At 42.1% G+C, this 21,029-nt stretch overlaps 1 protein-coding gene across 1 annotated transcript in view; it reads left to right on the top strand.

Annotated features, from left to right (window-relative positions):
* The window catches only part of LOC135508234 (regulator of G-protein signaling 6-like), a 60,926-nt gene extending 45,839 nt beyond the window's left edge, over positions 1–15,087 (top strand). Inside the window, exons 6-17 of the mRNA XM_064928282.1 lie at positions 7,900–7,951; positions 8,600–8,664; positions 9,064–9,140; positions 9,725–9,806; positions 10,152–10,226; positions 11,719–11,823; positions 11,978–12,150; positions 12,654–12,779; positions 13,041–13,227; positions 13,912–14,004; positions 14,563–14,616; positions 14,867–15,087. Coding sequence (XP_064784354.1) covers positions 7,900–7,951; positions 8,600–8,664; positions 9,064–9,140; positions 9,725–9,806; positions 10,152–10,226; positions 11,719–11,823; positions 11,978–12,150; positions 12,654–12,779; positions 13,041–13,227; positions 13,912–14,004; positions 14,563–14,616; positions 14,867–14,917 — 1,140 coding nt within the window. The 3' untranslated portion in view covers positions 14,918–15,087. The remainder of the gene's footprint in view (positions 1–7,899; positions 7,952–8,599; positions 8,665–9,063; positions 9,141–9,724; positions 9,807–10,151; positions 10,227–11,718; positions 11,824–11,977; positions 12,151–12,653; positions 12,780–13,040; positions 13,228–13,911; positions 14,005–14,562; positions 14,617–14,866) is intronic.
* Positions 15,088–21,029: the final 5,942 nt, after the last annotated feature.

Below are 21,029 nucleotides of genomic sequence, written 5' to 3'. Positions count from 1 at the left end.
AGAGGATGTTTCTTTTTTTGCTGAGTTTATATTTATATTTTGACATTTTTTATTTTTTATTTTTTGTGTTTTTTTGCTGCCTCTTGATCCCCCATCGGGCCTGGGCCCAGGGGATTCAGCCCTAGTACGCCCCTGCATTAAGCCGGCCCTGCATGCATTATGACATTCAGCACAGTGTGTTACAGTGTAGTGGAGGCTGAATGGTCCCTGGTCCTGCTGAAAGGCTCCAGAATAATGAGTCACTATGGCTGGCTAATCCCAGCTAGGAGCAGCTCCCTTTGGGAAGCGCTAAGCTGGCAGTCCTCTCTTCCTTTACACTTTTCTCTGTCACTCACCCATCCCACTCCTCCCTCAATCTACCGGAGAATCCATTTATGTACACTTCTTTTCCCTCGGATTAAAATGCATGACGAGCCTTTTTCTGGAAGGGGATGCGTGTGTGTCACCCATAATCAATCGGACTAAAAATACCCTTCCTCAGATGTTATGTGTGGTGCAACAAGTGAGCGTCATCATTGCCAATAAAAGAGGACCTGCATGCTTTTTTGAGTATGTTGATGCCCTTTTGAGTGTGTCTCTGTGCCAGCACTGAGGAGCTTTGACAGAAGCTGTGTGGGCACGCTGTGCTATAAATAGGTGCTGCATCTTTGGAAGCCCCGCTTTTAATCACAACTTCTTGCTGTGCTTTGAGATAAATCTGTGATGTTTCGGGGCAAGCCTTTAATAAACACATTTCATGCATGCTACGTCATTTACATAATATAAGACATTAGCAGAATCTTTTTTTATTAATACCACACATACAGTACCAGTCAAAAGTTTGGACACACTACACTACTCATTCAAGGGTTTTTCTATATTTGTACTATTTTCTACATTCTATAATAATAGTGAAGACTTCAAAACTATGAAATAACACATATGGAATCATGTAGTAACCAAAAAAGTGTTAAACAAATCAAAATATATTTTATATTTGAGATTCTTCAAAGTAGCCACCTTTGCCTTGATGACAGCTTTGCACACTCTTGGCATTCTCTCAACCAGCTTCACCTGGAATGCCTTTCCAACAGTCTTGAAGGAGTTCCTACATATGCTGAGCACTTGCTTTTCCTTCACTCTGCGGTCCAACTCATCCCAAACCATCTCAATTTGGTTGAGGTCGGGTGATTGTGGAGGCCAGGTCATCTGATGCAGCACAACATCACTTAGAGCCTGGAGGTGTGTTGGGTCATTGTCCCGTTGAAAAACGAATGTGTCCAAACTTTTGACTGGTACTTTATGTGCAACTTGATATTCAGGTAGGATGCAAAAGAAACACCATATTTTTTAGCATTTGTTTTATTATTTTTGTTATGTATATCATTTTTATTATTGTAGGCATATGTATTAGTCTAAATCAGTTCTTTAAAAAGCCTATGCAAAATGTATTTTGTTTAATTCTGAGGAGACATTTTTGTTGGCTAAATTCTGTATTTAGTTTAAGATCAAATCAAATCAAATTTTGTTTGTCACATACACATGGTTAGCAGATGTTAATGCGAGTGTAGTGACATGCTTGTGCTTCCAGTTCCGACAATGCAGTAATAACCAACAAGTAATCTAACTAACAATTCCAAAACGACTGTCTTATACACACAAGTGTAAGGGGATTAAGAATATTCATAAAATATGAATGAGTGATGGTACAGAGCAGCATAGGCAAGATACAGTAGATGGTATCGAGTACAGTATATACATATGAGATGAGTATGTAAACAAAGTGGCATAGTTAAAGTGGCTAGTGATACATGTATTACATAAAGATGCAGTAGATGATATAGAGTACAGTATATACGTATACATATGAGATGAATAATGTAGGGTATGTAAACATTATATTAGGTAGCATTGTTTAAAGTGGCTAGTGATATATTTTACATCATTTCCCATCAATTCCCATTATTAAAGTGGCTGGAGTTGAGTCAGTGTGTTGGCAGCAGCCACTCAACTGTCTGATGGCCTTGAGATAGAAGCTGTTTTTCAGTCTCTCGGTCCCAGCTTTGATGCACCTGTACTGACCTCGCCTTCTGGATGATAGCGGGGTGAACAGGCAGTGGCTCGGGTGGTTGTTGTCCTTGATGATCTTTATGGCCTTCCTGTAACATCGGGTGGTGTAGGTGTCCTGGAGGGCAGGTAGTTTGCCCCCGGTGATGCGTTGTGCAGACCTCACTACCCTCTGGAGAGCCTTACGGTTGTGGGCGGAGCAGTTGCCGTACCAGGCCGCCAGGATACAGCCCGCCAGGATGCTCTCGATTGTCCATCTGTAGAAGTTTGTGAGTGCTTTTGGTGACAAGCCGAATTTCTTCAGCCTCCTGAGGTTGAAGAGGCGCTGCTGTGCCTTCTTCACGATGCTGTCTGTGTGGGTGGACCAATTCAGTTTGTCTGACATGTGTATGCCGAGGAACTTAAAACTTACTACCCTCTCCACTACTGTTCCATCGATGTGGATAGGGGGGTGTTCCCTCTGCTGTTTCCTGAAGTCCACAATCATCTCCTTAGTTTTGTTGACGTTAAGTGTGAGGTTATTTTCCTGACACCACACTCCGAGGGCCCTCACCTCCTCCCTGTAGGCCGTCTCGTCGTTGTTGGTAATCAAGCCTACCACTGTTGTGTCGTCCGCAAACTTGATGATTGAGTTGGAGGCGTGCGTGGCCACGCAGTCGTGGGTGAACAGGGAGTACAGGAGAGGGCTCAGAACGCACCCTTGTGGGGCCCCAGTGTTGAGGAGATAAGTTATAAGGCCTGTTGTAAAATAAACCTCATTAGCCTATTTACTGTCATGTGTTGGTTATGGTAGGCACTAGCCTTTCTTGGTAATTGCTGCAATACAGCCTGTTCAAAACCTTTGTGAATGTTTAAACCAGTTCGCAAGTGTTTTGTTTCATTCTGATGAGCCATTTTTTTGGGCCAAATGAAGTTCCAACTGTAGTGTTGTGTCTACGATGATATATTATCCTGCTCATATTTTCCCGATAAACAATGGCTTGACTTACTTTTGATATTACCTTAATAAAGTTTAGAAACGTTTGTGAAGGTTTGGTGTGGTGTGGCTATTAGCCTCTATTATACTGAAGGCCTATGACATGAAGGCAACCCCTATAATATAACAATATAATACTTATCTTTATAAAAAAATATTCAGATAGAAAATGTATGAATTAGACTCCTTCTGTATGCCTATATCTGTATAGCAGACGCAGTAGTCAACCTGACAAGGATAAATGAATGAATGTTGGTGTCATAGCATGCCTCAGGCATCTCTCTCTCTCCATGGGGCTAGGACTAAGCTTCTCTTCCTTTATATTTCTTTTTTAAATATTAATATCATACAGTGGACACCTAAGTCTATAGGCCTATGCATGCAATTCCTTGTTGCATTTAGTGCTCAAATTTCCCACAGCTGAACATGAGATGGACAATTATTGTTTTAGGAAAGTAAATACCAATAAAACAATGGGCTATAAAGTTTTGCATATGCTACACATCGAAATTTGAAACACAAGGTATAGTGTTTTTGTAATTTGTTATAGACTGTTTTTAAGTGTGTGTAGATGTGGCTCATTTGGCCAATATCCCTTGATTATTGATGGCGCCGGCTGTGTGGGTGGACACCCTAATGGGTTACACACCCAATGCATATGGATGACTGGTAAATTCTTAATGTCCAATAAATTATAAATCTTCCCGGGTCCTGGTCACTTGTCCGACTCAGGGTTTCCGTTAGCCAGTAATAGCTGGATTTTGGCAGATAAAAATATCGAAAAGACCCAAAAAATTATTGGCCTCGGCCAATTCTCTGGCAGAAGAAGAAAAAAGTTTTCGGAGTTTGCCAAAAGGCAAACCAGATTCTCTGGTCTGATGAAAACCAAGATTGAACTCTTTGGCCTGAATGCCAAACGTCACGTCTGGAGGAAACTTCGCACCATTCCTACGGTGAAGCATGGTGGTGGCAGCATCATGCTGTGAGGATGTTTTTCAGTGGAAGGGACTGGGAGACTAGTCAGGATGGAGGGAAAGATGAACAGAGCAAAGTACAGACAGATCCTTGATGAAAACCTGATCCAGAGCGCTTAGAACCACAGACTAGGGCGAAGGTTCACTTTCCAGCAGGACAACAACCCAAAGCACACAGTCAAGACAACGCAGGAGTGGCTTCGGGACAAGAATGTCCTTGAGAGGCACAGCCAGAGTCCAGACTTGAACCCGATCTAACATCTCTAGATAGACCAGAAAATAGCTGTGCAGTGACATGCCCCATCCAACCTGACAGAGCTTGAGAGGATCTACAGAGAAGAATGGGAGAAACTCCTCAAACACAGGTGTGCCAAGCTTGTAGCATGATACTAAGGAAGTCTCGAGTCTGTAATCACTGCCAAAGGTGCTTCAACAAAGTACTGAGTAAAGGGTCTGAATACTTGCAGTTGGAAGTTTACAAAAACCTTCGCCAAATACATTTAAACTCAGTTTTTCACAATTTCTGACATTTAATCCTAGTAAAAATTCCCTGTCTTTGGTCAGTTAGGATCACCACTTTATTTTAAGAATGTGAAATGTCAGGATAATAGTAGAGAGAATGATTTATTTAAGCTTTTATTTCTTTCATCACATTCCCAGTTCAGAAGTTTACAAACACTCAATTAGTATTTGGTAGCATTGCCTTTAAATTGTTTAACTTGGGTCAAACGTTTTGGGAAGCCTTCCACAAGCTTACCACAATAAGTTGGTTAAATTTTGGCCAATTCATCCTGACAGAGCTGGTGTAACTGAGTCAGGTTTGAAGGCCTCCTTGCTCGCACACGCTTTTTCAGTTCTGCCCACACATTTTCTATAGGACTGAGGTCAGGGCTTTGTGATGGCCACTCCATGTGCAGTCCCTCCTGCATCAAAGCACCCCTACAACATGATGCTGCCACCCCCGTGCTTCACGGTTGAGATGGTGTTCTTTGGCTTGCAAGCCTCCCCCTATTTTCCTCCAAACATACGATGGTCAACAGTTATATTTTTGTTTCATCAGAACAGAGGACATTTCTCCAAAAAGTACGATCTTTGTCCCATGTGCAGCTGCAAACTGTAGTCTGGCTTTTTTATGGCTGTTTTGGAGCAGTGGCTTCTTCCTTGCTGAGTGGCCTTTCAGGTTATGTCGATATAGGATTCTTTTTTACTGTGGATATAGATACTTTTGTACCTGTTTCCTCCAGCATCTTCACAAGGTCCTTTGCTGTTGTTCTGGGATTGATTTGCACTTTTCGCACCAACGTACCTTTCATCTCTAGGAGACAGAACGCATCTCCTACCTGAGCGGTATGATGGCTGCGTGGTCCCATGGTGTTATACTTGTGTACTATTGTTTGTACAGATGAACGCGCCAAAACAATAGTTTGTTAACAAGAAATTTGTGGAGTGGTTGAAAAACATCTTTTAATGACTCCAACCTAAGTGTATGTAAATTTCCAACTTCAATTGTATGTAAATTGGATATTTCAGTATTCATAAAACCTGTTTTTGCTTTGCTTTGTATGGGGTATTGTGTGTAGATTGATGAGATATATATATATATAGGTATATAGGTATATATATACAGGTATATATATATATACATATGTCTTTTCTCTCATATGTGTATATTTTTTAAAATACATTTTAGAATAAGGCTGTAACCTAACAAAGTGGAAAAAGTCAAGGTGTCTGAATACTTTTCGAATGCACTGTATGTATTTTGTTAATCAATTATTGCATAACAATTCTAAATGCAATCACTTGTTAAAAATTCTTAGCTTCAACAGACTAGTCTTCTTAGATTAGTCTTCTCTTTTCAGCAGTAGGGATTTGCTTTCCAAATGGTATCCCATTGTTTTTTCTTGTGCATTTAGAAATGTGCAAAAAGCTATTTGACAGCCACAACCAACCATAGATGACAGTTCCCATTCAAGGGTGTGTTCGTAAATTCACTCTGGCTATCTACTCCGATTTCAGAGCACTCTCGTCTGAGTGTGAGTAACTGATGCATTTACGAATGCTCAACACTCATTGAATAGGACCGGAGTCAGTAATCGTCAGCAAAGAAACTTAATTAAATTGTTGCCAGCAGCAGAGTTACAGTCACCGACGCTCTGGATAAAATGAAAACAGCCTAACCAGCTCTGCTAGGGCGAGTAAAATGGTCAGAGTGAGATGTTCTCACATATGTGTCTTGAAGTAGCTAGCCAGCTAGCCACCGTTAGTCAGTTAGCTTGGGTGCATGACTGCCGTTGTGAGGTCAGAACACGTGGATCAACACTACTCCTCGGCCAGTGTGCACTCTGAACGCTCTGAGTTTACGAACGGATAATCTGACAATGCTCTGGCACTCCAGATGGAATTTACAATCGCACCCCAAGTAAGGCCTGGCAACCAATGCTTGTGTACCCTTGATTTTAACACCAGGTTTAAAGGTTCCAAAATTCTTCTGTAGAATATTTGTTTTTAGCCACAGTGCAACAAGCTGTTCTATAATCGAAATGCATGTTTCCCAAATTGCAGCTTTCACAACTGTAAGTGCTTGTGATAAAACTTCATCCACAACTATTTTTTAAAAGCTACTGATCCTCTGTGGCTAAATTATGCTCCCTGGTGTAGTATTTTGAATTTGTACATTCATTTTAAATAATTTTAGCAAAAGTATTTCAATTTGCAGCACCTTCAGCACCCCTACTTCCCGCGGCTAGTCACACCATGATATGTCACTGCTGCAGTTTGGTTTAGACTTGAGAAAATGCATGTTAACCTGTCTGTTTGATGTGTTGATTCATAATCTTGTTAGCCTTTTGTTGTTCGAGGGGCAGTGCAGTTATGATATTTCCACACTATGAGGTCAAAATAACACTAAGAAACTGTGAAGATTATCAGACTACCCTTTTTGTGTAAGAGCTGTTTAAAAGGAACTCCTGAAATTTCAGCCTGTTCAGGTGGGATGGAATTTTTGGCCCACATCATGATGTCACAGTGTAATCTGATTGATCATCTGGGTAAGGGGGTCGGCTCTAGACCATCCTATCAGCCAATCAGGGCTGCTTATGTAAATATCTTCAAATTTGTTTCCTAACACCCACATGATCGGACTGAGCATTTAAATGACACATTTTCACTAAACACTCAGTGATCTTTTAGACATACAGTGCTGATTTAAAAATAAAATTACAAAGACTGCATGGGGGCTTTAAGCTAATTATATGAGTGATATTGCACATCTCTGCATTCTAATTCAGCCCATCATTAAAAATGATAGATCTGAGAAACCATTATTTATACATCATGGAATGAACTGTGAATCTGAAATATCAACTGCGATAATCAAAGAAATCTGGATGGAGAATATAGCTATTGTTCTTACCTATATAGTTATGCAGAGCATAAGAAGGGCATTGATTATCACTCCACTCATCTTATTTTGACTTCAACATGTTCGTAGAGAGGGAAAGGCATGAACAAAGAGTGTGGACGGTTTGTGTGTTCTCCAGCATCTTCATCTCAACATGACTTAGAGCTATGAGTCAGGGTGGACTGGACACAACATGCGTATTAAAACCGGGACTGCCCATCTTCAAACTAAACTGTGTATCAGAAATGTGTTTAAAACCTCATTATTTGAATATTTTAATCCACATACTCAACACAAAAATGTTTACCGAGTGAAACAAAAAGAAAAGGAGCTGTTTACTTCAAACACTGCTCCTAGGGACAGCGTGGAAAAAAATGTCTGCATCAACATTAGGAAAAACAGTAAAAAGGAGACCCTCTCCAGTCTTGGACAGATGCTCTGATGTATAAATGATCTTAAGATGATGAGTAAGTTAATGATCTCTCCACTTTCCTCCTCAGGCTCCATACTTCTGGCCCTCTAATTGTTGGGAACCTGAAAACACAGACTATGGTAAGTTATGTTGTGGTCCCTAAGGGTGGATTGAGAAAATATCACTGAACTCAAATGTGTCTAAATGTTACCCCTCATATTTTCATTATGTGTAACCCCCAGCTATTCCCCACTGATGCCCCTCCCTGCCAGCCTAACCTATATCCCTGCTCAGTGCAGAGTGAGAGCAGTGTCTGGCCCAGACTGTGTCATATCCTCCTGCCTAGAGTCTAAACACAGACTATGGATCTGTTGTTGTCACACACCCAGTATTGATTGAGTGGCCCACTCTGTAATGCATCCCACTATCTCCCCAGTAGGATATCATTTTACCCCCAGGCTATATTAGCCAATCAGGGTACAGACGTCTTACGTGACATTATTGTACATCTCCAGGGTTTCATGTTTGCATGGCATTTCTCCAGCCTAATTATGTAAATGGAAAGTTGCCAACTGTCTCATTAAATATTGCTCACCTCACTCTGATCGGAACAGATTTACTCAGGCGGAAACCGAGTAGGTGGCATTTGTTTGCAAGAAATAGACTACACTTACAACTGGCGATACAGCATATGTGACATTTGTTTGGCAATATCACTAAAGGCAGGCAGTCTGCCAAGCAACAGTAAGTAACTGACTACACTCTACTGTTTTCTCTCTCCTCTGCAGCTATCTACCTGTGCAAGCGCACCATGCAGAACAAGGCCAGGCTGGAGCTAGCTGACTACGAGGCTGTGAGTCCCATATTCACCCTACTGGAACTGTCGTCAGTACACTATCAATACACTACTGACTCTTTAAAAGAGGTATCAACTACACAACTACAGATTCTCTCAGATCACATGCCATGCTCATAAGCTCTTGTCTATTCCATGTCATATAGGTTTAGTCAGAGTTTTCCCCACAATTCAAATAGGTGACTTCATTGAATATGTATGGCAGATGTTTGTATTGCTCACATGCCAAGCAGATGCCCTTATTATATGCAAATTACAACAGCCATGATATTACTTCCCGGTTAAGCTGAGCTGGCTAGCTTTATGCAGCAAAAAGCATTATAGCGATGCAATTACCCAAGAACCTTCACTGGTCTACTCTTACCCCTCATTTCTCAATGATTGGGGGTCTTACAGGAGAACCTGGCTCGACTGCAGAGGGCCTTCGCCAGGAAGTGGGAGTTCATCTTCATGCAAGCTGAGGCACAGGTCAAGTGAGTGGACAGTAACTAGGCAAACGAGCACGCACACAACATATTGTGGTTTTGATACTTTGTCTATTGTGCCCTATGTCAGTGTATTCCTTATATTTCATGCATTGATGCAGGTGACTATAGAGTCCCCAGTGTGCCAGATGCATACCCCTAGGTTACTTTCTAGGTGATATTTTACTCATTGACTATTATCACTGTTCCTTCCACTACATCTCCATCTGCTGGTTAACATTTGTAAACATGATATCAGGACATGAGAAAAACCTAATTGGTCATGATTACCCTTTCAAATGATTATAGTCTGAGCACTAAGTATTTACTGTAGTTAAGAGATAATACATTTTAGCTTTGTTACATTCCGAGTGAGCGAGAGAAACAGTCCAACCAAGCACTGATCAGTAAATGTCAGTTATGTAAGAGTTGTACCCTACCAGCCAGCGGCCAGACCACAGATTGTTTGGTGACGAAACAGGTTGTGACTTCCACTTTGAGCTTTTACCCTCCTCTGGTCTCTCATTAAGAGTGACATGTCTGTCTGTGTTCTCAGTATTGACTTGGCTCTGTCCTCTCTCCCCTACCCTCAGGATCGACAGGAAGAAGGACAAGGCTGAGAGGAAGATCCTAGACAGCCAGGAGAGGGCATTCTGGGACGTCCATCGCCCTGTGGTAAGCTGAAAGGAGGAAGGAAGGAGGGTGCTGGTGCTAAGCTGAGAGGAGGAGGTGGTGGTGCTAAGCTGAGAGGAGGAGGTGGTGCTAAGGTCTGAAGGAGGGATAGAGAGAGGGCATGATGAAAGGACAAGGAATGTTACAGTGAAAGTCCTGTAGGGCTCTACTGTTAGAACAATACAGTGTTTTAATGTCTGGTGGGGCCTGGGTTAGCCTGAATTAATCTGGATCCTAGTGGGGCTCTGTATTAGCCAACTCCAGTTTTGAATTAAGTCTAGCCTGCAGGCTAGGGAAGGATGTCTGGTGACCCACTATAATCTGACCTGAAAACTAACTCTCTCACAGCCAGGCTGTGTAAACACCACAGAGATGGACATTCGCAAGTGCCAGAGAGAGAAGAAACCACAGAGGGTGAAAAAGGTAAGGAAGAAGGCTTTTAGTAATGAGTGGTCTCTGTTTATGTATGTATGTATCTGTGTGTGTGTGTTGAGGGTGAGTGTATAAGCAATACGGAAACAAATTGACAACTGAATTTCAGCATGCTTATAGGGAAGGACACTCAACAAGCACAGCACTTACACAAATGACTGATGATTGGTTGAGAGGAATTGATGATAAAAGGATTGTGGGGGCTGTCTTGTTAGACTTCTGTGCAGCTTTTGACATTCTTGATCATAGTCTGCTGCTGGAAAAACGTATGTGTTATGAGTTACTTGTCTAACAGAACACAGAGGGTGTTCTTTAATGGAAGCCTATCAAATATAATCCAATTAGAATCAGGAATTCCCCAGGGTAGCTGTTTAGGCCCTTTGCTTTTTTCAATTTCTACTAACAACATGGCACTGACTTTGAGTAAAGCCAGAGTTTCTATGTATGCGGATGACTCAACACTATACACGTCAGCTACTACAGCTACTGAAATGACTGCAACACTCAACAAAGAGCTGCAGTTAGTTTCAGCTTGGATGGCAAGGAATAAATTAGCCCTAAATATTTCTAAAACGAAAAGCATTGTATTTGTAACAAAACACTCACTAAACCCTACACCTCAACTAAATCTTGAAATAAAGAATGTAGAAATTGAGCAAGTTGAGATGACTAAACTTCTTGGAGTAACACTAAATCGTAAACTGTCATGGTCAAAACATATTGATGCAGTATTAGCTAAAATGGGGAAATCTGGCTATAATAAAGCGATGCTCTGCCTTCTTAACAACACTATCAACAAGGCAGGTCCTACAGGCCCTAATTTTGTTGCACCTTTACTACTGTTCAGTCGTGTGGTCAGGTGCCAATTGCAATTGGCTCAGAACAGGACAGCACGGCTGGCCCTTGGATGTGCATAGAGAGCTGGTATTAATAATATGCCTGTCAATCTCTCCTGGCTCAAAGTGTAGGAGAGATTGACTTCATCACTACTTTTATTTATGAGAGGTATTGACATTTTGAATGCACCGAGCTGTCTGTCTAAACTACTGGCACACAGCTCGGACACCCATGCATTCCCCACAAGACATGCCACAAGAGGTCTCTTCACAGTCTCCAAGTCCAGAACAGACTATAGGAGGCACACAGTACTACATAGAGCCATGACTACATGGATCTCTATTCAGTAAAATTAGATTTAAAAAACAGATAAAAAACACCATATGGAACAGCAGGGACTGTGAAGCAACACAAACATTGGCGCAAACATGGATTTAGTACTGTCTCCTGGCAGTACTGTAGATATGTGGTAGTTGGTGGAGTAGGGGCCTGAGGGCACACAGTGTGTTGTGAAATCTGGGAATGTTTTGTAATGTTTTAAAATTGTATAAACTCCCTTAATGTTGCTGGATCCCAGGAAGATGGGGATCCATAATAAATACAAATACAAATACCAGACATGTATATCCATTCTGTCCCTGCCCAGTCGGTGTATGGGGTAACAGACGACACCCAGACTCAGAGTTCAGTCCACCAGTCCCTCCCGTCCCAGCCGGTCAGGAAGCCCACCAGAGAGGACGTGCAGAAGGAGGTAACACACTGTGATGCTCCTGACAGGTCATTACTAACACTGCCATTATCTATTATTTCATGCTGTCTGTCTGTCTGTCTCACTCATCAATCATAACGCCAACTCTCCTCTTGGTTAATGCTACTCTCTAATTTTGCCGTCTTTTCTCTCTCAGATTTCCTTCTTGAACATGCAGCTGGACAGACACTGTATGAAAATGTCCAAAGTAGCAGACAGCCTCATGAGCTACACAGAACAGTTCATGGTCTACGATCCTTTAGCGTCAACTGTTGAACCTTCCAACCCCTGGATCAGCGATGACATGACCTTCTGGGACCTGGAGGCTAGGTGGGTTCACTGGGGAGGCAGTGTGGGGCACAGGAGGTTGGTGGAACCTTAATAGGGGAGGACGGGCTTATAGGAATGGCTGGAATGGAATAAATGGAATGGTAATCGAACATGGCCACCATATGTTTGATACCTTGTTCCATTTACTCCGTTCCAGCCATTATTATGAGCCGTCCTCCATTCAGCAGCCTCCGGTGGTGTGAGGCCATAGGCCCCATGGACCGACCTCACTAGTCAAACATAATCACTCCTCAAATGACTAGTGGGGTCAAGCAGAGGGTCAGTGCTCTCAGGTGCTGGCCGAAATGTCATGATACCCCCATGGCTAGCTCCTCTTTCTTTCCCTATTCATCCACATATTGAACAGCATGCACACCCACAACTTATGTACTGTGGGAGAATAGTGTGAGAATAGCATGTACAGTAAACCAGCTCTATGCTAGGTTTGATTGGCATTCTGAGATGCCTCACAGTCGTCTCTCTCCGTTCTTCCCTGTGAGCAGCCGGGACCCCAGCCAGCACCGTGTGAAGAAGTGGGGCTTCTCTCTGGAGGAGGCCCTCAAGGACCCAGCGGGACGGGACGCTTTCCTCAAGTTCCTGGAGTCGGAGTTCAGCTCAGAGAACCTCCGGTGAGAGGTGGAGCCTTATAGGCTCAGGCAGGCGCAGTTCCCAATGATAACACTGTCACTATCTTCTTCCCTTCTACTGTTTCACATCCATTTATATTGCCCAGGCCAATAGAGGCTTTTGAGTAGCAGCAATGAGATTAAATGGAATGACTGCTGTGCATGTCCACAAGGGGCGCTCTCCTCTCCTGGCAGTTTAACACTAGGAAGTGAATGCAGACACTGATCTCTATTGGCTGTGCCCTACCTGTGCCCCTTGACTAGGTTCTGGTTGTCAGTGCAGGACCTGAAGCGGAGGCCCCTTGAGAACGTGGCAGCCAGGGCCCAGGAGATCTGGCAGGAGTTCCTGGCAGAGGGTGCACCCAGCTCCATCAACCTGGACTCCCACAGCTATGAGCTCACCAGCCATAACCTAAAAGATCCTGGGCGATACAGCTATGAGGACGCACAGGTACATATCAGTATCCCATATTCACTCAAACACATATGCATGCACGCCCACACAGACTGTCAATATTACTGCTACTACTGCACACACATTCAACCACTCACACAAACACATAACATCATAATCCCCACCCACACACTGATGGCTGAGAGGGGGGGGTGGAGGGACAGATGGAGTGAAAGGAAATTAAGTGAATGGTGGTGACGAAACTATGTTTTTCAGGGTCTAATGGGCCGAGTAATACCTGTGAATGGCACATGCATTCATCCTAAATTTGAACTGTATTTGCTTTGCACCTCACGGTGCATTAGCTTCAATGGCTATACGATGGCTATACGATGGCTATACGATGGCTATACGATGGCTATACGATGGCTATACGATGGCTATACGATGGCTATACGATGGCTTTGTGTTCATCCAGCCATCTCAGGAGACTCCGTCTTCCCTCCATGTTATCAAGCATGGTTTACACTCAGCGCCTTCGTTCCCACTCTTACATAATCATCAACTCAACACGCACACACCCACACACCCACACACTCACACACCCACACACACACACACACACACACACACACACACACACACACACACACACACACACACACACACACACACACACACACACACACACACACACACACACACACACACACACACCAACCACCTCTCCTTCTTCTCCAGGAACACATCTTCAAGTTGATGAAAAGTGACAGCTATGCACGCTTCCTGAGATCCAACATTTATCAGGACCTCCTGCTAGCCAGAAAGAAGCTGGTGAGCTGTAACTAACACCTACTCAGTCACAACTCCACCATCTTAAACCTGTGATAATATGCATTTACTAAATATGTTTGAAAGCACTCCATACTTTTTTTGGAAGATGCAACTTTATTCTCAAATCCACACTTTCTGCAGATACTACATCACCATTTACATCTGAACTGAGACGGCTTACCTTTGCTCGAGTATTCATGTCGTTCAGCTTATTATATTATTTGACTCCTTCGGATTTATACATTCACAGCTCTCTAAAATGGAAAATAAAGCAAGTCCTGTTATACTGTGTACTAGGATGATCAGCACCACAGCAGATCAAAGCATCATCTTCTCTTGGTGAGCAGCAGCAGTGCATCCCTATGTTATGTTGTCCCCTTCAAAGACACTCCCCCCTGCTGGCCTGGCCCCAAGCTCTTCTACCATAGCCACCGCTTCTGGCTTCATGGCCTAAAATGTAACCTGTGTTTTTCCTTGACACTTTTCTAATCTTCCCTCATCCCCTCCCCGTGCCTCTCACCGCTTCCCACCCCCACGCCATGCTGCCCCTATTCGCAGACAGAGGGTGAGCAGGGCCGCCGTACCTCCCTGGAGAAGTTCACCCGCAGTGTGGTAAGTCACTAGGTACTGGGGCTGTATCACGGGCACGCAACCTAATGAAGATCTTTTTCAAGTTCAATATAATTGTGCAGGCTAGTAGTGCAGAGGTCTTTTGATAGTATTTATTACCATTTTAAGGACAGGTAAGTGCTCAACATTTATGCAGGGGTAACTAGTCTTAGTACTTTCTTGGCACAGCACTGTACACAGACTGCATTCTTTTCCAAAAACTGAGCCAGTAATGTTTGTTTCCATTTTCCAGGGCAAGTCATTGACGGGCAAGCGGCTGACAGGGCTGATGCAGTCATCCTGACACTGCCTGGGCTGGAGGGGCACAGACAGACACCCCTGGAGGGGCCATGACCATGCAGGGAGAGGGGCGCTGCTGGGGTGGGGAGCTCTGCTCTGGTGGGTCACAGACAGTGCCATGCAGCGCTGGAATTAGGACTACTCACAGAACCACAGATCATGCCAGCTGGGGGGGGGGGGTAGCTTGACCCACTCACCACATGGTATGAACACAGTACAAGCACATACAGTAGGGCTACATACAAGCTCAATGAGTCATAGTGGGACATGTACAGATAGGAAGTGGATGCAGACACTGGGTTGAAGTTGAAGTTTACATACACCTTAGCCATATACATTAACAAAGTAAAAATACAGGAAACATTCCCTTTCTTAGGTCGGTTAGGATCACCACTTTATTTTAAGAATGTGAAATGTCAGAATAATAGTAGCGAGAGTGATTTATTTCAGCTTTTATTTCTTTCATCACATTCCCAGTGGGTCAGAAGTTTACATACACTCAATGAGTATTTGGTAGCATTGCCTTTAAATTTTTTAATTTGGGTCAAACGTTTCGGGTAGCCTTCCACAAGCTTCCCACAATAAGTTGGTTGAATTTTGGCCCATTCATCCTGACAGAGCTGGTGTAACTGAGACAGGTTTGTAGGCCTCCTTGCTCACACATGCCTTTTCAGTTCTGCCCACACATTTTCTATAGGATTGAGGTCAGGGCTTTGTGATGGCCACTCCAATACCTTGACTTAGTTGTCCTTAAGCCATTTTGCCACAACTTTGGAAGTATGCTTGGGGTCATTGTCCATTTGGAATACCCATTTGCGACCAAGCGTTAACTTCCTGACTGATGTATTGAGATGTTTCTTCAATATATCCACATAATTGTTCTGCCTCATGATGCCATCTATTTTGTGAAGTGCACCAGTCCCTCCTGCAGCAAAGCACCCCCACAACATGATGTTGCCGCCCCCGTGCTTCACGGTTGGGATGGTGTTATTCGACTTGCAAGCCTCCCCCTTTTTCCTCCAAACATAACGATGATCATTATGGCCCAACAGTTGTATTTTTGTTTCATCAGACCAGAGGACATTTCTCCAAAAGTACGATATTTGTCCCCATGTGCAGTTGCAAACCACAGTCTTGCTTTTTTATGGCGGTTTTGGAGCAGTGGTTTCTTCGTTGCTGAGCGGCCTTTCAGGTTATGTCGATATAGGACTAATTTTACTGTGGATATAGATACTTCTGTATATGTTTCCTCCAGCATCTTCACAGGGTACTTTGCTGTTGTTCTGGGATTGATTTTGCACTTTTCACACCAAAGTACGTTAATTTCTAGGAGACAGAATGCGTCTTCTACCTGAGCAGTATGACGGCTGCGTGGTCCCATGGTGTTTATACTTGCTTACTATTGTTTGTACAGATGAACGTGGTAACTTCAGGCATCTGGAAATTGCTCCCAAGGATGAACCAAACTTGTGAAGGTCTACAATTTTTTTTCTGAGGTCTTGGCTGATTTCTTTTGATTTTCCCATGATGTCAAGCAAAGAGGCACTGCGTTTGAAGGTAGATCTTGAAATACATCCACAGGTACACCTCCAATTGACTCAATGATGTCAAAAGCTTCTAAAGCCATGACATAATTTTCTGGAATTTTCCAAGCTCTTTAAAGGCACAGTCAACTTAGTGTATGTAAACTTCTGACCCACTGGAATTGTGATACAGTGAATTATAAGCAAAATAACAATTGTTGGAAATATTACTTGTGTCATGCACAAAGTAGATGTCGTAACCGACTTGCCAAAACTATAGTTTTTGTTAACAAGAAATTTGTGGAGTGGTTGAAAAACGAGTTTTAATGACTCCAACCTACGTGTATGTAAACTTCCGACTTCAACTGTATATACATATACAGTACAGTCTGCCCACACTAGGCAGTCAGCAATAAGGACAGCAGGAGGACACTTTTCTGTTCTGTATTTAACAAATTTCTTTTTTTATATCTTTATCTTTGTCTAAATCTGTATCATATTTTTTTCTTATACAGTACACCATATAATCCTATTTACTGATGGAAACTTAAAACCTATTATTTTTTGCAGTGATTGGGAATATATTTTTGTTTGCCCATAAATCTAAGGTATTGTAATTGATTATAGAAGCAACTTTGAGGGAAATTCTCCATGATTTTATTACATTCCAGGAGTAGGCATAAGGGCTTGATAGAGAATCTACAATTAATCATTGCATTTTTCATCAAATTGTGTTTGTTTAGAATTCATGCTATGGTTGGATTCTTATTTTTTGAAAGCATGAAGTCCAATTGAGGTCATAGGCCTATTGTTCAAAGGAGACCTGGCCAACACAGACAATCATACACTCAAGAGAACACCTACCATTTGATTAAATCAATATAGACAGCTTTAAAGCTCGAAAACCCTGTCCCTTATGGAAAATCTCAATGATGTTGTCTCAGAATCAGTGATTTCAGCCTTATTTAGTATTTTACACAGCACCAAGTTTCGAGTTTTAATGTCACATGCACAAGTACAGTGAAATGCCTTTCTTGCAAACTCAAAACCCAACAATGTAATGATCAATAACAATGTGATACATGGTGTTTCTGTAATATCCTGCACCTATTCAAGCAGATACATGCCAAAGAAATGCCACATTAGACCAGTCACAGAGATATTTAAGTGACATTCACATGCCTTACAGGCCCCTAATAAAATAGCCCTGCATCACTACCACTTTGTAACGTCACCAGTGTCATCTAATGGAGACTAAACACCATGCACCTCTTTGGGCCATGGTGGCCAGGCATGCCCGAACAGGAGGACTGTGGCAGGGATATTTATTTGGATGTTGAAATATGTCACCACCTCACAATCAGAAGGATCCTATATCGCTTAACAGACCAAGAGAAGCATGTTTCATTTAGTGCAAGCCTTTTTGTTGCATTCATGTAAACCATGACTTACATGCTCAGTCATTACAGAGAGATGTGTATGTATTATTCCTCATGTCATGTTGTTGCAAGCCATTGTTTTATTTGCCAAACAGTGTGTATGCTTGTTAGGGGAAATGCTCTGTGAAATGAAGTTTAGGGAGTCTGAGCTGGGGAGAAAAGGTTACGTGCACAGCCAACCAGCAAGCTGCTTGGTTCTTCTTCTTCTTCACCTTCTTCTATCTTCAAACACAACCAAAAGGGAAATGACCTCGATCTCCACCACTGAACAGAACAACGAACATCTCTGCTGAAAGGACATAAACCAACAGGATGCACCTGACTGATATCACATCCATCCCTGGAACTGGAAGATACATGATTCATCTGAAGGCCTCTGCTGCATCGCTCTTCTACATTCCCAAAGTCCTGAGATAGAGGAGGGTATCATTCACAGCACAACAGCTCCCTCGTGTGGTAGGGGGGGCATATGATCAACTGCCAGAGTCAATATTACTAAAGTCAAATACTGAGAGAATTACAGTATTTCAAATTAAATTAGAGTTGCTGCCATGCACTGTACAGGTTGATATTTATATGATTATCATAAACTAAAACATCTTGACTATAAGATAGAAATGCTTAATTTATTGAGGGATAGATCACCCAAATTACAAAATGACATATTGGCTTCTTTACCCTGTAAGCAGTCTATAGTTGAGATTCCCTGGCTGGCAGTGTCCAAATGCTTTGTAGTACAAATCCCACATGTTGACATTTATTGTCATGAATCTTGCCCTGGAAGCAGAATGGAACACTTTCTGCTAGCTAGGCCAGCATTTGAAAACAGTACCAACACTGCCAGGGAAACTAAACCAAAGCATGGATTGCTGTCATACCTTGTCCATGGACTGCTTACAGGACTGCTTACAGGGTAATTTGTGTGAAATATCCCTTTAAAGAATATTGTCTGCACAAACACGATAGCACTGTGTGTGTGTGTGTGTGTACAGAGTGCATTGTATATAAATTGGCTATATAGATTTACATTATCTAAAAGCACATGTTATGGTTATGGTATGGGCACATTACTATGCATGTAACATATCCAGGACATGTGTGCTTCTAGTTTCTCAAATCAGCAAAATGACTATTAGCACTCTAAAAGACCCATGCACCTAATATCTTGTGGGGACTAAAAAATAAAACCTTGGGACCTCCATCCACATGGTGTCCGCCTCTCATTTTGGTACCCAGTTAGTAGCATTTTGGTATCCAGTTAGTAGCATATTGGTACCCAGTTAGTAGCATATTGGTACCCAGATAGTAGCATATTGGTACCCAGTTAGTACCACTTTGGTACCCAGTTACTTGCATTTTGGTACCCAGTTAGTAGCATATTGGTACCCAGTTAGTAGCATATTGGTACCCAGTTAGTAGCATATTGGTAACCAGTTGGTAGCATATTGGTAACCAGTTCAGTTAGTAACATATTTTTGGCATAACCAGTAACAATTTTCAGTTATAGCATTTTTGGTAACCAGTTAGTAGCATATTGGTAACCAGTTGGTAGCATATTGGTAACCAGTTAGTAACATATTGGTAACCAGTTAGTAACATATTGGTAACCAGTTAGTAGCATATTGGTAACCAGTTAGTAACAATTTGGTAACCAGTCTGTAGCATATTGGTACCCAGTTAGTAACAATTTGGTAACCAGTTAGTAGCATATTGGTACCCAGTTAGTAGCATATTGGTAACCAGTCTGTAGCATATTGGTACCCAGTCAGTAACATATTGGTAACCAGTTAGTAGCATATTGGTACCCAGTCAGTAACATATTGGTAACCAGTTAGTAACCAGTCAGTAACATATTGGTACCCAGTCAGTAACATATTGGTACACAGTTAGTAGCATATTGGTAACCAGTTGGTAGCATATTGGTACCCAGTCAGTAACATATTGGTACCCAGTCAGTAACACATTGGTAACCAGTCAGTAGCATATTGGTAACCAGTTGGTAGCATATTGGTACCCAGTCAGTAACATATTGGTAATCAGTTAGTAACCAGTCAGTAACATATTGGTACCCAGTCTGTAACATATTGGTACCCAGTTAGTAGCATATTGGTAACCAGTTGGTAGCATATTGGTACCCAGTCAGTAACATATTGGTACCCAGTCAGTAGCATATTGGTAACCAGTTAGTAACAATTTGGTAACCAGTTAGTAGCATATTGGTACCCAGTTAGTAGCATATTGGTACCCAGTTGGTAGCATATTGGTAACCAGTTCATACCAGTAACATATTGGTAACCAGTTCATAGCATTTTGGTAACCAGTTAGTAGCATATTGGTAACCAGTTAGTAGCATATTGGTAACCAGTTAGTAACATATTGGTACCCAGTCAGTAACATATTGGTAACCAGTCTGTAGCATATTGGTAACCAGTTAGTAACAATTTGGTAACCAGTTAGTAGCATATTGGTACCCAGTTAGTAGCATATTGGTAACCAGTTGGTAGCATATTGGTAACCAGTTAGTAACAATTTGGTAACCAGTTAGTAGCATATTGGTAACCAGTTGGTAGCATATTGGTAACCAGTTCATAGCATTTTGGTACCCAGTTAGTAGCATATTGGTAACCAGTTAGTAACATATTGGTAACCAGTTCATAGCATTTTGGTAACCAGTTTGTAGCATATTGATAACCAGTTAGTAGCATATTGGTAACCAGTTTGTAGCATATTGGTAACCAGTAACATATTTAGTTAACATATTGGTACATATTGGTAACCAGTCATATTGGTAACATATTGGTACCCAGCATATTCATAGTAGCATATTGGTAACCAGTATTGGTAACCAGTGGTAGTATTGGTACATATTGGTAACCAATTTGGTAACCAGTTAGTAGCATATTGGTAACCAGTAGTAACATATTGGTAACCAGTTAGTAGCATATTGGTACCCAGTTAGTAGCATATTGGTACCCAGTTGGTAGCATATTGGTAACCAGTTCATAGCATTTTGGTAACCAGTTAGTAGCATATTGGTAACCAGTTAGTAACATATTGGTACCCAGTCAGTAACATATTGGTAACCAGTCTGTAGCATATTGGTAACCAGTTAGTAACAATTTGGTAACCAGTTAGTAGCATATTGGTACCCAGT

Source organism: Oncorhynchus masou, chromosome 21, assembly GCF_036934945.1.
Source record: "Oncorhynchus masou masou isolate Uvic2021 chromosome 21, UVic_Omas_1.1, whole genome shotgun sequence".
NCBI classification, from domain to species: Eukaryota; Metazoa; Chordata; class Actinopteri; order Salmoniformes; family Salmonidae; genus Oncorhynchus; species Oncorhynchus masou.
This window is presented reverse-complemented; position numbering and strand designations above follow the sequence as displayed.